We start from the raw sequence: 13666 nt of genomic DNA, 5'->3' as shown, positions 1-13666 counted from the left end.
TAGTTTTACATATCGAACCTGGCCAATACATTATCCATATGGCACTTTATAATACAGCACTGAATTATCAGGCAGTGTCTGTCTCCATGGACAAGATCCTTCTAAAATTACTCAGAAACAAATCTCATTCAACAAAGATTCCCTACAAGTTTAATTAAAAGTTTCCTCCTTGTGGAGGAAAAAATAGTAATTAAACACACACACGTGCACAACACACACAAGGGCAACTGAAATTAATTAAGGGAAATTCATCAATAATGCTTGGACGTGCTGAACAGTGAGCAGTGGCAGAAGCCATAAGGCGGAAACCTCTAGTTAAAGTCATTGTAGTCATCAAAACCCTCAAAACACACACAGACTTTATATCCTTCATTATAGAAACTAGCATTCCCCGCCCCCAGTTCACACTAGGCAAGCTGCCTCTGCAATTGCATTTTAAAGTGGGGGCAGGAATCCTCACAAATCATGTTTGGAAAAAAGATACAAGGACAATATAGAAAGTACTGGAATGCATCAGGCTGGCAATGGTCTCATCTGGACTGTAAAAAGAGAATGAGCAAAGCATTGCAATTTCAGAGTAAATTGCTAGAGGGGATGCAGTCTGAGTTGGTCACGTCTTTCACTTGTGGGGCTTAGTCATGACCAAACATTTGCTGCATTGTGCCGATTATTTTTTAAAATAAACGAAAAGTCACTTACATAATGATGATGATGATGATGATGATGATGATGATGAAGATGATGCAAGCTGATAAAGGGAACCCCACAGCTACAGCCTTTAGAGATAGTGGTTTTAACTCAGTGAAAGAGATTCAAGGAAGTTCTGTTTACAGATCTATGCTGCAAGCCAGGATGAAAGCCCATGTCCAGAATGTAGTGTGTGTTCTCTTACATTACCCTCAGCTCCTGACAGATGGTCATCGCAATCAGGTTTGATATTGCCAATAATCTGCTAGGCGTAGGAAAAGGGAAGCAAGCTACTCACTCATTTCAGACATCCCTTGCTACCTGTACAGATTGCTTAACAGGTGACAAGCACTGTCAATCATTGTTACAGCAGAAATTGACCGAGTTCATATGAACGGGAAGGAAAATAAGCCATCTTGCTTATTTTCTCTTGCCGTGTCATGACTGTAATTATCCTTGCTGTGCACAGTTTTTTGTGCCGGTGCACAATTACAAACCACCCCACAACCCTAGAACAAGCTATGGGTTCTGGAGGTGGTTTGTAAACCCACCTGTTGCACACCCTCACTGGGTTCGGACGACACAGCAAACTGCCCTGCAAGGGTAATTATGGTAATGCCGCGGCATGAAACTGGCATGCATAGGGTGTGAAAATAAGCTATGGTGGCTTATTTTCCTTCCCTGATCTGTAGGATGGAGGTAGAGGAATGAGAGGCAACTATAGCAGTGGGATACAGACTGCTATAAAATATATGTTTGTATTTTCTGTTACCATCACAGTGAAGACTGGTTCTGGCATATTTCTGAGCTCACATCCCAAAGTCAGGTTAAAATACCCGCCACCAAAAATATGAGGTTTCATCACACCTAAAAGGTCAGACTCACACGTCTTTTCTAACATGATGAAGCCTTGTGTCTTTGGATGTTTTCTATTCTGTTGTGCACTAGATTTTTCAAGATGTGAATCCAGGATAATGTTACTGGAATCAGTTATGAGAATTACTCTGTTACTATGTTTGCATATCCCTAGTGGTATGTGCCAAAGGATACGTACAGCATCTTTTTGTATCCGGCTCAAGTGGCTTTATCCATTTCAGCCATATTCTTTATAGACAAAAGACGCAATAAGCCAGCATGGAAGAATAACCGTTCAGTATCTCCTATAAATTCTCCAGAGTCTGCAACAATGCAAGAACCTTTGGTTGGCAGCCAGAAGAGAAAAGCGAGGAAAACCAAGATCACACACCTGGTCCGGACTGCAGATGGCAGAGTCTCACCAGCAGGAGGGGTTTTGGGTAAGAATGTGACTAGATTTCTCTGAAAAATCAATCAAAACATGTTGTTGTTTCTGTGCTTACTGTGGCTTATTTCCAGTTAAGTGTGTATAGGGCTGTCTCTTCAGAGTATAAAAAGCAGCAACAACATCAAGGCCAGTATTATTAACCTCTTGTTTATAACAATCTTTTCTTCTCATTAAAAGGCAAAACGGGCACAGTGTGCACATAACAGCAACCCACTGGGTGTCAGGCCTGAGTGTGAGCAAGCACACTGACTCCCATGCGCTCGCCACTTCCGTTTTACATCCACTTTCCCAAACAATTCAAGAATGCACTGTTCTTGGGTTGTTAGTCGTGATGTCTGAACCTCTATTCTGTGTTGTTGAGGGTTAAACAACCCAGAATTTTAACCCAACAACAAACTGTGGGTTCAAACTGTATACAGTATTCTAAGTGTGGTTGCCCCAGGGTTGATATTTTCATTGAGCTGTCCACTCCAACCCTAAGATCTTTTTCTTGGTCTCTCACTGCTAGCTCAGATATTGTCAGCTGTCCATTTTCACAAAAGCGTATTCCAGAATAAATGTGTTAGTCCTTAAGGTGCCACAAGACTCTTTGTTGTTTTTGCTGGAACAGACTAACACAGCTTCCCCTCTGGACACTAGTTACTGTCACTGGAACAAGACATTGCAAAAAAAATTGTACCAATGAAGATTAATATGCATTAGGCATATTGCAGATAATACATTTACATTTGTTGAGTCCCAGTTTCAAGGCTCTTGTCTGTTTAGGTTTTTATATCTAGGTGGGAGGAAGGAATGCGTGCCTCGAGTTCTTACAGCATTAAGTGTCTTTTAAGTTGTTGATGTTTTCACTTTTCTTCTTCTGTTATAGAAGAGAAACCAAAGGAGCAACTGCAGAGTACTCTTGAGAAAGCATCAAGTACAGAGATGGACTGCAGCGAGGAATCCTTGCAAACCACGGAATCAGAGGAAAGTCATAGTATTACACCTGGCATGCCATCTGTATCTGCATTCTTTAGCCTAGCTGCTCTGGCAGAGGTAGCAGCAATGGAAAATGTGCACAGGTTAGTACACGCTTTCTTCCCCATTTTTGTTAAAGAGAACTCCATACCTATACCAGCTAGAAACATCCAGATCAAGCAGCACGTTTTAGCTAGGAACCACCTGTTTCACTATGAACTTGTTTGAGCATTAAGATCTGCAGGCAAGGTCCTTTCGAGGGCACCATTACCTTCAGAGGCCCATTTGTCGAGCACATGTGAAAGGACTTTCTCTCCCCTGAACTATGTCCCCCAAGAACTATGATTTGCCCCCACTCTGTTAGCCTTTAGAAAGGATATAAAACTCATCTTTTCAATCTGCCCTTTCAAAATGCATAGTTTTCTTGGTTGTTGTTTTTTACTGTTTTAATGCTCTGTTTTTATTGTTTTAAATGATTGTACATCGCCTTGATGATGTTTGGCAGATAAGGGGGTGTATAAATGTCAATAATAAATACATTGCTGTAGGGCATGGTACATAGTACTTGCTTTCACTGGGTTGAATCCAATGCAGTGCTCACACAAAGATGCTCACAAGGGAATTTCCTACCCCCTCCTCCCCACTGTGGCTCCCCAAAAGCTTCACCTGGTGGTCACAGACCCTCATGAAACGCCAGGGGATGTGGGTTGTGTGTGTGGGGGGGGGAGCACAGTGTAAGAGAGGCATTCTCCCATTCCACCCAATAGTTTGTTTGTACTTGGTATGGTATTTCTCTTGAATACTTAGAAATCAGAATAATATGTGGTGAAAATGTTTAAACCATGCCAGCTTAAGACTCACACCCGTTTGTGATGGAAAATGCAACATTGCTTTCAAGACAGAGACATCAGAATGAAAGTTTGTGGGCATGGTGAGGACACAAATGTACGTTGCATGTTCCGAGCTTGACCTGTTTGCCAGGGAACCAGGAAGTATTGCAGTAAAATCACTGTAATGCGGTGGTGTCCCTTGAACACTGAGATACCATGATATAACTTGGTACGTATGTTTGCAACATGATTCTCTGATTGAAGCTGAAATATTTTGATTTCTACCGCTGTTTTATGGAAATGGGTCAGGGAAGAAAGATAAAGAAGATACAAAATTACTGTACTTTAGTAGTGTGCATGATAGAAGTTGTGTTCATTGGCCAAATTAAGTGAGGCCTTTCTAATAACAAGGCCATTTAGCATTCCATTTGTGTTTTTGTTGTTGCTTTTGCTGCTTTATAATATGTTATCTCCATTGAACACTGAGGCAGTGCAATGAAACTTGGAATACATCTTCAGAAAATAATATTACGTGACTTTGAAATACCAGCTTGACCTCCCATACTTGTTTTTAAAGGAGATGGGGAAAGATGTATAAAACACTGATGTGATACCTGCCTTGAACATTAAGATATTGGAATGAAGCTTGATGTGCATGTTCAGGATGCAGAATTTTGTTTCAAGTTCAGACCTCAGCTGAAACTCCACACCCATTTTCAAGAAGAATAGAGAAGATGCACAACAATATTATAAATGGTGCATGAAGAAAAAGCCTCTCAAACACTCTTCACACATAATGCATGACATGCAAACATAGCCATGCATATATTTACATACATACATACATGCATACATCATGGTTTGTTGACAACGAACAACCCAGAAAAAGAACCTATGGTTTGTTGTTGGGTTGTGAACTCTGGAATATTTAAACTTTGGGTTGTTGTTATGTGTAAACCCAGAACCGTAGGTTGTTTCGCCAGGCTGCAGAGGTGATGACACACAACTCAGCTGCTCTGCATCCCAGTATAACAGTTCCATGAAGACACATGGGAAACAGGAGGGGAGTATTCAAAGGAGAAATGAAACAAACAACCCGGAAATTGAGAAAACAAACCATCGTTTGTTTGCCAGCTAAACCCTGGGTAGGCAACAAACCATGAGTTAAATAAACTATGGGTTAGCATTATGTGTGAACTGAGTCAGTGTCTTACTATTTAACATATTTCGTATGTAATGAGTGGTGAGGATCCTGCCTCAGTGGATAAGATTATCATCATCCTCTCTTTTCTAGTTCTTTGCCATTCTGTCTGAGGATAAATTCCCAAACACATTCTAACTCTGATTTGTGTGAACAATATGCAAATATTAGCCTTTTAAAGACTTTAAACAGCATTGAGGATGCAAGGGTTTTCTACAGTAAATATTGATGTATCTATCCAACCTTGACATACATCAGGCTCTAAGCAGTTGGGTACCTGGAGAAGCTGGCTGTCAGTGCATAAGCAGATGCATAGTTCAAAACAGGCAGGAGTCATGTTCTGAGTAAGAAACGGAGGATCAGGAAGGTGAGAGGCACAGCCAAAGCTAGGCAGGAGTCAAGATGCAATCAGGGACCAAGAGCAGGCATTTAGACAGTCCTAACACAAAAGACTGAGGTTAATACTTTATAGTCTTGGATGAAGAAGGATTGGCCCTTGTGGTCAGCTGATTGAGTATTTAGGCAGGCCAGTACTGCAGCCTAGATGGTGCCCTCAAATAATGGAGCTCAAGTCTGGGAACACAAGAGATGGAGGGCTGTTGGCAGAGCAGGTAAGGCACCAAAGCCTGACCTCTGGAGCTCTGCTCTTCTACCTTACAGTATCCTAATACTCCAAGTGGGAAACTCTGATGCTGGAGCCCAGAGTTCTGTGTGTGGGGGTTGATTCAGGCTACAGCTCCATTATCCTAAGGAAAAAAATGAGGCTAAACTGTAGGTTATGCTTGTAGATTAATAATAATAATAATAATAATAATAATAATAATAATTTATTTCTTGCCCACCTCTCCATTTTGATCGAGGCGAGGAACAACAGTAAATATAAAATACATAAAACTGAATTAAAACATATTTCCATTTGTTTATGTAGCTGTTGCCCAGATCTTGTGAGGTTTGCTAGAAGCAGCGTTAATAAGCAACATTATGAACAGTGAGTTGTTGGCAGGCCTGGCGTCATTGGTTGGCATGTCCAGGCAGCTGCCAAGGGCCTACGGGCTCAGAAGGGCCCATCCCCAGCTGTGCCAGCTCTGTTGGCAGCAGGACTTCTGAATGGGAGCCAGGTTACTGCTCAGCTCCGTACCCACCTGCCAGCCACCATCCTCAGGCCCAAACACACACCATGCACAATGCTGTCATGTCTAGCTATAAATACAAATGAGATTGTGGTATGTGTGGGGGGAGGGGGTCCATGTTGCCACTTTGTTCCGAGGCCCCCAAAATGCTGCCTGGGCCCTGCTAATACTATTACCAAAGGAGCTTACTTGGAATCAAGCCTACTATTCTGGCTACTGTTCTTTTGTTGTGGATTCTCTCCATCAGTGATGCTTTTCAGTATTATTTGCACACGTCAGATACTTTCAAATTGCATCAGGAACCTTCCAAATCTGTATATAATTGGGTAGCAAGAGGTATGCAGGTGTACATAGGGGAAAGGGTGTAGGACAAACATACAGGCAAAGCAAATTAACAAGATAATTAGAGACTCTTGTGAAACATGTGGGTGTGGGGCATTGAGGTGGTGGTGGGGGAAAGGCTGGGCCATTCGAATACTAGAGTCTCCTCAGACCAGCAAACCCTAAGGAAGGTTCTCAGCAATTGCTGAAGAGGTTTTGCAGTTTGTTTGAACTAGGAGTGCCCTAGCCTCTGGAACATTTTGTGGGGATGGGAGGTCTTCCCTTTTCAAGGAAGCTGGGAATGTTTTCTTCGGAGCTGCTCTTTCTAGCTGTCACTTGGAGCCTTCCCTTAATTTAAATCCGGGTTTTGGCTTTCCAAAATAAATGAAGTTGCAAACCAAGGAATATGTTACATTTCCCTTCTGCCCAGCCCAAAAATTCATGATAAAAAGCTGGTGTTTCCCCTTTTATCATCTTACCTTAAATAAAATATCAACAAGTTCTTTCAGCTGCTTCTAAAGACGGAGCATGAGTCATTAGAGCTAATAACCAGAAAAAGAGGAAAGGGAATATTGTCACAAAACAAAGTACAACCCAAAAGCAACTGCGTAGGTAACAAAGGGGGGACAGGTTCATCTTTTTTTCACTAAAACATTCATTCATTTCTGTACATCAGAAGCCATTTCTGATCAATAGGAAGGGCTCCTCAGCTCCGTGATTTTAGGAAAACAGCAGCAGCCTTGGATAGCTCTGTTACTGTGAAATATTTTAGGAGTGGGGGTGAAAGAGGAAAGGAAACTGAATTCCCCGAATCCTACCAGGTGCTGCATGACACACAGCATCAAAGTCCACATCTGACTTCCCCTTTAAGAAAACGCTCAGTTGTGTTTACTGAGCTCTGCTAACGTTTTGGCTCATCTTCACTGCTTTGAAGTACACACAGAACTCCTTTTGTGCATCTCATGCTTGTGCACTCTCACACTTATCACTATGCTCAGTTTCTTAGAATCTTTTCATATTTCAAAGTATTATTTTAATACTGGCAAGTATGTTTGCTAGATGATTGGTGAGAGCCAATGTGGTCTAGTGGTGACAGGGAGACCAAGGTTCAATTATCCCAATTAGCCTGTCATATAGTTTGTGTTTTCCTGATTTTTCTTCTTCTTTTTTTTGGTGGGTAGAGGGTGGGGGGAGATCTATGTCTGTAACATAAGGGTGTTCATAATATTGAAAGCATGATTCATATGTACTTTTCAGTGCAGTGTTTAGCTTTATATTTGGATTGTGGCTGTGTAGCATAGTCAGATGTGACAATTCTGCTGTTGCAATACACCCTAGATATTAAACATGTTATGTTTTCCCTTGTGAATATACGGATTAGATAATTTGTGCTTTAATTATATTAAAGGGACAGTTCAAGTGGCACGTAAGCAGCACTTAATTTCTAAAATGAGAGGTGCTAGAGCTACAGTCTACTTGGAAATCACACTCTTCTGGCCCAGAAGCCTGTCTCCCCAGTGCTTACTAAGGCCTTAGCTAGACCAGCCTTTATCCCTCCCTGGCCCCGGGATACAGCCCTACACTTTAGTGCCTGCTTTTTCCGCTTTTTCCTACACTGCAGAAGGTGTAGCCCATTGCTGCGGCTTGAGCCGGCTCCACGCGATTACTTGCATGGAGCTGGGAGCCGCGCACAGGGCACAGCGCTCCTCAGGGCTAGGGTGGGGGGAGCAGGATTTTTTTTTTTAATGGTTTACTTTATGTCACTCGAGCACTTGTGCGCTGCTGGCCCTTTAAAAATAAAAAGTGGCGGGTGTGACACCTCTCTTCTTGAGGTCATCACACCTTACGTGTAAACGGGGGTGAGATTTCGTGTTATTCACAACGCGAGATCACCCCTCCTCCATCCAGGATTATCCGGTAGGTCTAGCTAAGGCCTAAGTCAAGACACGATGCTCATGAAGGGGAATCCCATCATTGTTACTGATTAACTTCATGTCTTCCAAGTTTAAAGCCCTATCGTGAAAAGATGTTGTAGGGTGGAGACCTGGTGACTCCTAGCACTAATTAAGCCTCAGGGGTCTGAACCCAAGATATCTAAAGGAATGTCTCCTCTCACATATGCGCTACCGCATGCGCTTTGACACATGTACCTTGACATGGTCAGGAGAGGCTTTGTTGCAATTGCCACCAACGTCAGAAGTATGGTGGGTGAATCCATAGATCCGGGTGCTCCTCTATAGTAACACTGTTTCTGTGAAGCTCCCATCAGATGGAGTTGCATCTGGGCAGCTCACAGCAGGTTTTCAGAGCATGTATGGCTTAGAACAGCTAGCCTAGTTTTAATGGGTTATAGGGTCCATTTCAGCCCTCGAGTCCAACCCCCTGCTCAGTGCAGGAATCCCATTTAAAGCATCCCTGACAGATTACTGTCTAGTCTCTGTTTGAATACCTCCACCAATGGGTTGCCCACCATCTCCCTAGGCAGTTGGTTCCATTGTCTGACTGTTCTGACTCTTAGGGAGTTTCCCCTAATGCTTAAATGAAATCTGCCTTCCAGTAACTTGAGCCAGGTATTTTTTGTCCTACAGTCTTGGATGATATCCAATAGGACATGATCCTCTTCTGTGTGAAAAGGGCTATCATCCCCACTCACCCATCTCAAGGTTGAACAAAATAATTCTTTGAATCTTTCCTCATAGGATTTTCTAGTCCTCTGATAATCTTTGCTCGCCTTCTCTGAAGTTGTTCCAATTGATCTCAATCCTTATGCTGTCCACAATTAGATGCAGGCCATTTCTACACGAGGCATTTATCATGTGCTCGTGATTGATTGGTCACTCACAAAAGTTTGCAGGTCCTACGCACAACATCGTCATCCTCCAGAGTGACTCCCGCTCCTTGCTCCTTTCATTAATCCTGCTCCCCTTTCCAGATGACCCCCTCCCTTGCAGAACACTTCTTGTGTTCTGGCCTTGAATTATTCATCCTCTCTTATACTTTAGAGGGTGGCCATTCTAACTTTAGTAATATTTTAATTAAGTTTTATTGTATTTTAATTGAGTGAGCTGTTTTGGGATGGAGAAGGGTACATTAGTTTGCTGTTATTGTTGTTGTCATCATCATTATCATCAACCCTTTTGTATGATTAAGCCTCTACATAGATTCTGAATCTATTCTCACAAGAATTCCGAGCTAACATTCTGTCTGTTATTCTATTGCAGGAATCAGAGGACAGCGCCTCTCCCATGTGATGGACAGCCAAAAGAAATGTCTCAGGCTCCAGTGCTTATTTCCTGCGCTGACCAGTGAAGCTCTACCCTATTGTAAAACGTTGTGCTTTACCTAATATCCTAGCCTTGTCTTTACCAATGGATGCTAGTCAATCCATGTGATGGAGGAACCCATAGACTGAAAATGAGTGGTTCGTGTTCAGTGTGGCACAGATTTCACTTATAGCTTGGGTCAGGTCCCCTCCGGTTTGGGGCCCAGAATCTACTATAAGGGTGATGTTATTTCTCTGTTAGGGAACAGAAATGAAAGGATCCTGGAGCTTTGCTTTCTATTGAAGGTTTTTAAAGTGGTAAATGCATAGTTACATGGAGGAGGCAGACTTTACTGTAGCTCACACAGCATCTGCTCTATCAACCAGAGTATGGAAAATAGTTTCATATAATAACTAGCTACTCTAAACAAAAATACAGGTGAGGAGGTGGGGGGAAAGAAACTGACGCACTGCACTAGTTACTAGATATTCTTAGTCCTTTTTGTACATGAAGATTTTAAGTTCTGAGATGGTTTATATAATAGGTTATGCCTACATTTATATTTTAGAGTGAATTTAAGGACGTGTTTGGAGAATCCAAGAAAGCATGGGCAGGTGTACCATTGTTAGCGGTGTATGTGTGGCCTTTTGGCCCAGACGTTCTGCACTTTTTTTGTATTTGCCACCAGGGTGGTAGAGTTTATTAGCAAAAAAAATGTTGACAGGCTTTATTTTGCTTGGATTGTTCTTTTTTTGTTCTTTTTTTAATTAAGCGTAGAATAATGAGGATGATTTGCATTTGAAGCAAAGGTCTGGCATATTGATAAGAACAATACTGCAGATGACTGATTTGTCTTTCAAGCCTTGGAAGGTTCGTTTATTTTTGGATAGAGGTCTAAAATGACTATGTGGAAACTAAAGCAGTGAAACAGGGGGAAAATACTATTAATATGTTGTTCAGAAGTGACCTTAGTATTACTTCACTCTTTCACAAAAGAAAAAAAAACTTCAAATGACATGCACACTGATGTACATATTTTACATTTTACAGACACTGGAATTGTCATAAATACTATGCACAGTCTACATTGGCTTCATCGGTTGCATGAAGCGCCAGTGCTAGGTTGGGATGGAAATGTGCTGAGTGTTGCATAAGTAAGTGATGGCTGAGAAATAATGTTACAGAATTTAGGCTGTCAAACGGGCCATTTTCCAGTTCATGTTCTTTGTCTTTATGTTGTATCTTACTCCCATGCACACATCTCATGCCAGGGCAGAGTCCAGCTTTTAAACTTTTTCTTTCTATTTCTTAACCTCTTCACTTATGCCAATTGCCTATCATCCAACACAGCACATGTGGAGCAATCAAGGGTGGCATATGCACGGGGACCTTTCCAAAAAGTTACGGTCCCACTGATCAGCTGTTTAACCTTAAGCAGCTGATTGGCAGGATTTTAGCTTTGGAGAAATGCTCCAGGCACAGCACAGCCCCAGCTGCTGGATCAGGGAGGGGAACTATGCACACAGCACCTGTTTGTACGCACAGTTCCCCCTCCAGCTAGGGATACACAACCATAAGCCTGCTTCCACACCCATGTAGCCCCTGGCTGGATCGGGGCAATGTTGTTCCTAGTAGCAAAAGATTCATCCTTACTAGAATTTGACATGAAGCTACACATTCAGCACAGGGTACTTCTTCCACAGCACAAGATGTTTCCCTACATATTTTGCATCATAGCACAAAGACTTAACCAAATGCTATTGACCAGACCCCAGCAATAATTTTCTATGAGTCGTCTTGTCTCTGGTGGAATTTTGTGATAGTGTTCAGTTCAGTGAGACCCCTTTTTTATTGACTCGGTCTCTATATATGATGAGAGTTTACACAATTTTATCAGGCATTCTTAATTTATACTTGACAGAATTGATAAAAGGATGTGTGTTGGGGGGGGGGCTTTTTTGTAATTGGATTTAATAGCCATATGAAAAGTGACTCTTAAAACTTGCTTGGCTTAGCCTTTAATTGTATTCAAAGCATGTCTTTCAGTGTCTATGTCAGAAACAACCTCAGCCACATCACTCACATTGTAATAATGGATAATAAATAAAAGGAAAGTCACTTCATCCCATGTAAAAATCAGAGACTCCCTCAGATACAAATGTTCAAGAAGTGGAAGGAGAAACACAACTTCAAAAAGAATTAGAAAGTTAAAATGCTTTTTAGAATATTCAGGTAGAAGAATTTGCCCCATGTCAATGTAACATGTGGTGCTATTGTAATAGTTCAATTTTGTTAACATTTTCTAAATTATTTTAACAAAACAAAATGCTGCCAACATGCCATACTGTTAGGCATCTATTGTGGTGGCTTTGGGAGTGTAACGCTCTGTAGAAGCTCTGGTTCAAACATTGTTAGTAGCTGAAATCCAAATATCTTATGGTGCAGCCTCTTCATCTTGACAGTGGTACTAACATACAAACTCCATTGGACCCATTAGAATAGGTGCAATTTTTATTTTTTATTTTTTTGCTGGAGTACCACCATCCTTCTGCCATTTTAAATTTCAATATTGTTCCTAAAATATTCCTTTATATGAATGGTACCTTTATAAAAGATGCAGAAAATTAGCTTTTTTTCTATGTGAATTAATACCTTGTTAACTTTCTTTCCTAAACCTCATTGACTATCCCTTAGACAAGGGAATGGATTTGGGTCAATTTACTGAATATGAGTGTTTTCTGATGCTTATAAACCTTTCTGTAGATATGCTTAATTTTTAAGCGATTAGGCACTGAGAGTAGCAGAAATCCTGCAAAGCTTTATAGTTCATTAAGAGCATTAGTCCATTTTGAAGTTCTCCTGGAAAGCCTCATTGGAATGTGCAGTACTGTGGCTTTTGCACCCTCATTTCAGTGGGGTTTCTGCAGGAGAACCTCCAGATGAATTGTGCTTCATGATTAGGTTTGGTTTTTCCCCTTTTCCTTGGTTCTCTGAATGACGTCTTGATTTCCGTAGAGACATTTGCTGAATTTGTTAGAATGGGTATCCTTAATTTCAGGTAGAAAGAAAATTTGTTAGCACAAAAACTCATCAAACCAACAATGTACTGTTTAATTGTTTATTTGTTTTTAATTTGCATTATTTTGTGTTTTTAAAAAATGAATTTCTGTGGTATGTATTTTTGTATACCAGCGATGTCACCCATCAACTTATGTCCGTGAATTCATTTAGAGACAGAAATGTTGCACCTTAATTATTTCAAGCAAACCAAAATATTATGTTCTCTGCTTTGGTGTTTATTCGAATACTGTTGTATTATAGTTTACCAAACCCATTCTAACTTAGCAAAAGCTATCAGTATTTATGCATTTAACAATATTCTCTAGATTTGAACCTGTGTATCTCTTTCTCTCTCTTTACAAAAATTTAAATAAGATAAACAAATTATTCTTATCTTCCTCTATGGTTTCTTAATGAAAGTGAGGATATATTTCTCAAGTGTAAAATCTAGCACTGTCCCATTTTCTTTTTGTTTATTTATTTAGTGATCTTTGATATTTCATATAGTTTTGAGGTATACGCATATTAGCTGATACTGCAAGCATAGAATCAGCTGGGAGAAGGATACTGTAATGTCATTTTCCTGTAATTGTGTTAGTACTGTATTAGAGGGAAGGGTGGGAGGGGATTTCTGCAAAGTATTTAACATGTACATTTGATTTTGATTCTCCTGTTAGGATGTTTTCCAGATACAAGACCAAAACTGATGTAAAATCTTGTGGAGCTTATATCATGCTGTTGTGCTTATGACAGTATTTTTCCCCGGATTGTACTGTAATTCCAGAAATAGGATATATTTATTTAAGAAGATATAGTGTGCTTTTTTACTAATACAATATCCCAAAGTTATGAGCAAAGGAATTCTTTCTCTTTCTCACTGTCTAGCTTTCAATTCAGTCCATGACTTGGAGAAT

The 13666-nt window shown here is 40.8% G+C and overlaps 1 protein-coding gene across 5 annotated transcripts in view; it reads left to right on the top strand.

Moving 5' to 3' along the window:
• BBX (BBX high mobility group box domain containing) overlaps nucleotides 1-13357 on the top strand; it is a 149787-nt gene extending 136430 nt beyond the window's left edge. For all 5 annotated transcript variants that reach the window (XM_063126853.1, XM_063126852.1, XM_063126851.1 and 2 more), the window contains 3 exons: nucleotides 1863-1982; nucleotides 2859-3051; nucleotides 9651-13357. In XM_063126853.1, the coding sequence (XP_062982923.1) occupies nucleotides 1863-1982; nucleotides 2859-3051; nucleotides 9651-9738 (401 nt within the window). In that variant the 3' untranslated portion in view covers nucleotides 9739-13357. The remainder of the gene's footprint in view (nucleotides 1-1862; nucleotides 1983-2858; nucleotides 3052-9650) is intronic.
• Nucleotides 13358-13666: the final 309 nt, after the last annotated feature.

The sequence above is a fragment of the Elgaria multicarinata genome, chromosome 5 (genome assembly GCF_023053635.1).
Source record: "Elgaria multicarinata webbii isolate HBS135686 ecotype San Diego chromosome 5, rElgMul1.1.pri, whole genome shotgun sequence".
NCBI classification, from domain to species: domain Eukaryota; kingdom Metazoa; phylum Chordata; class Lepidosauria; order Squamata; family Anguidae; genus Elgaria; species Elgaria multicarinata.
This window is presented reverse-complemented; position numbering and strand designations above follow the sequence as displayed.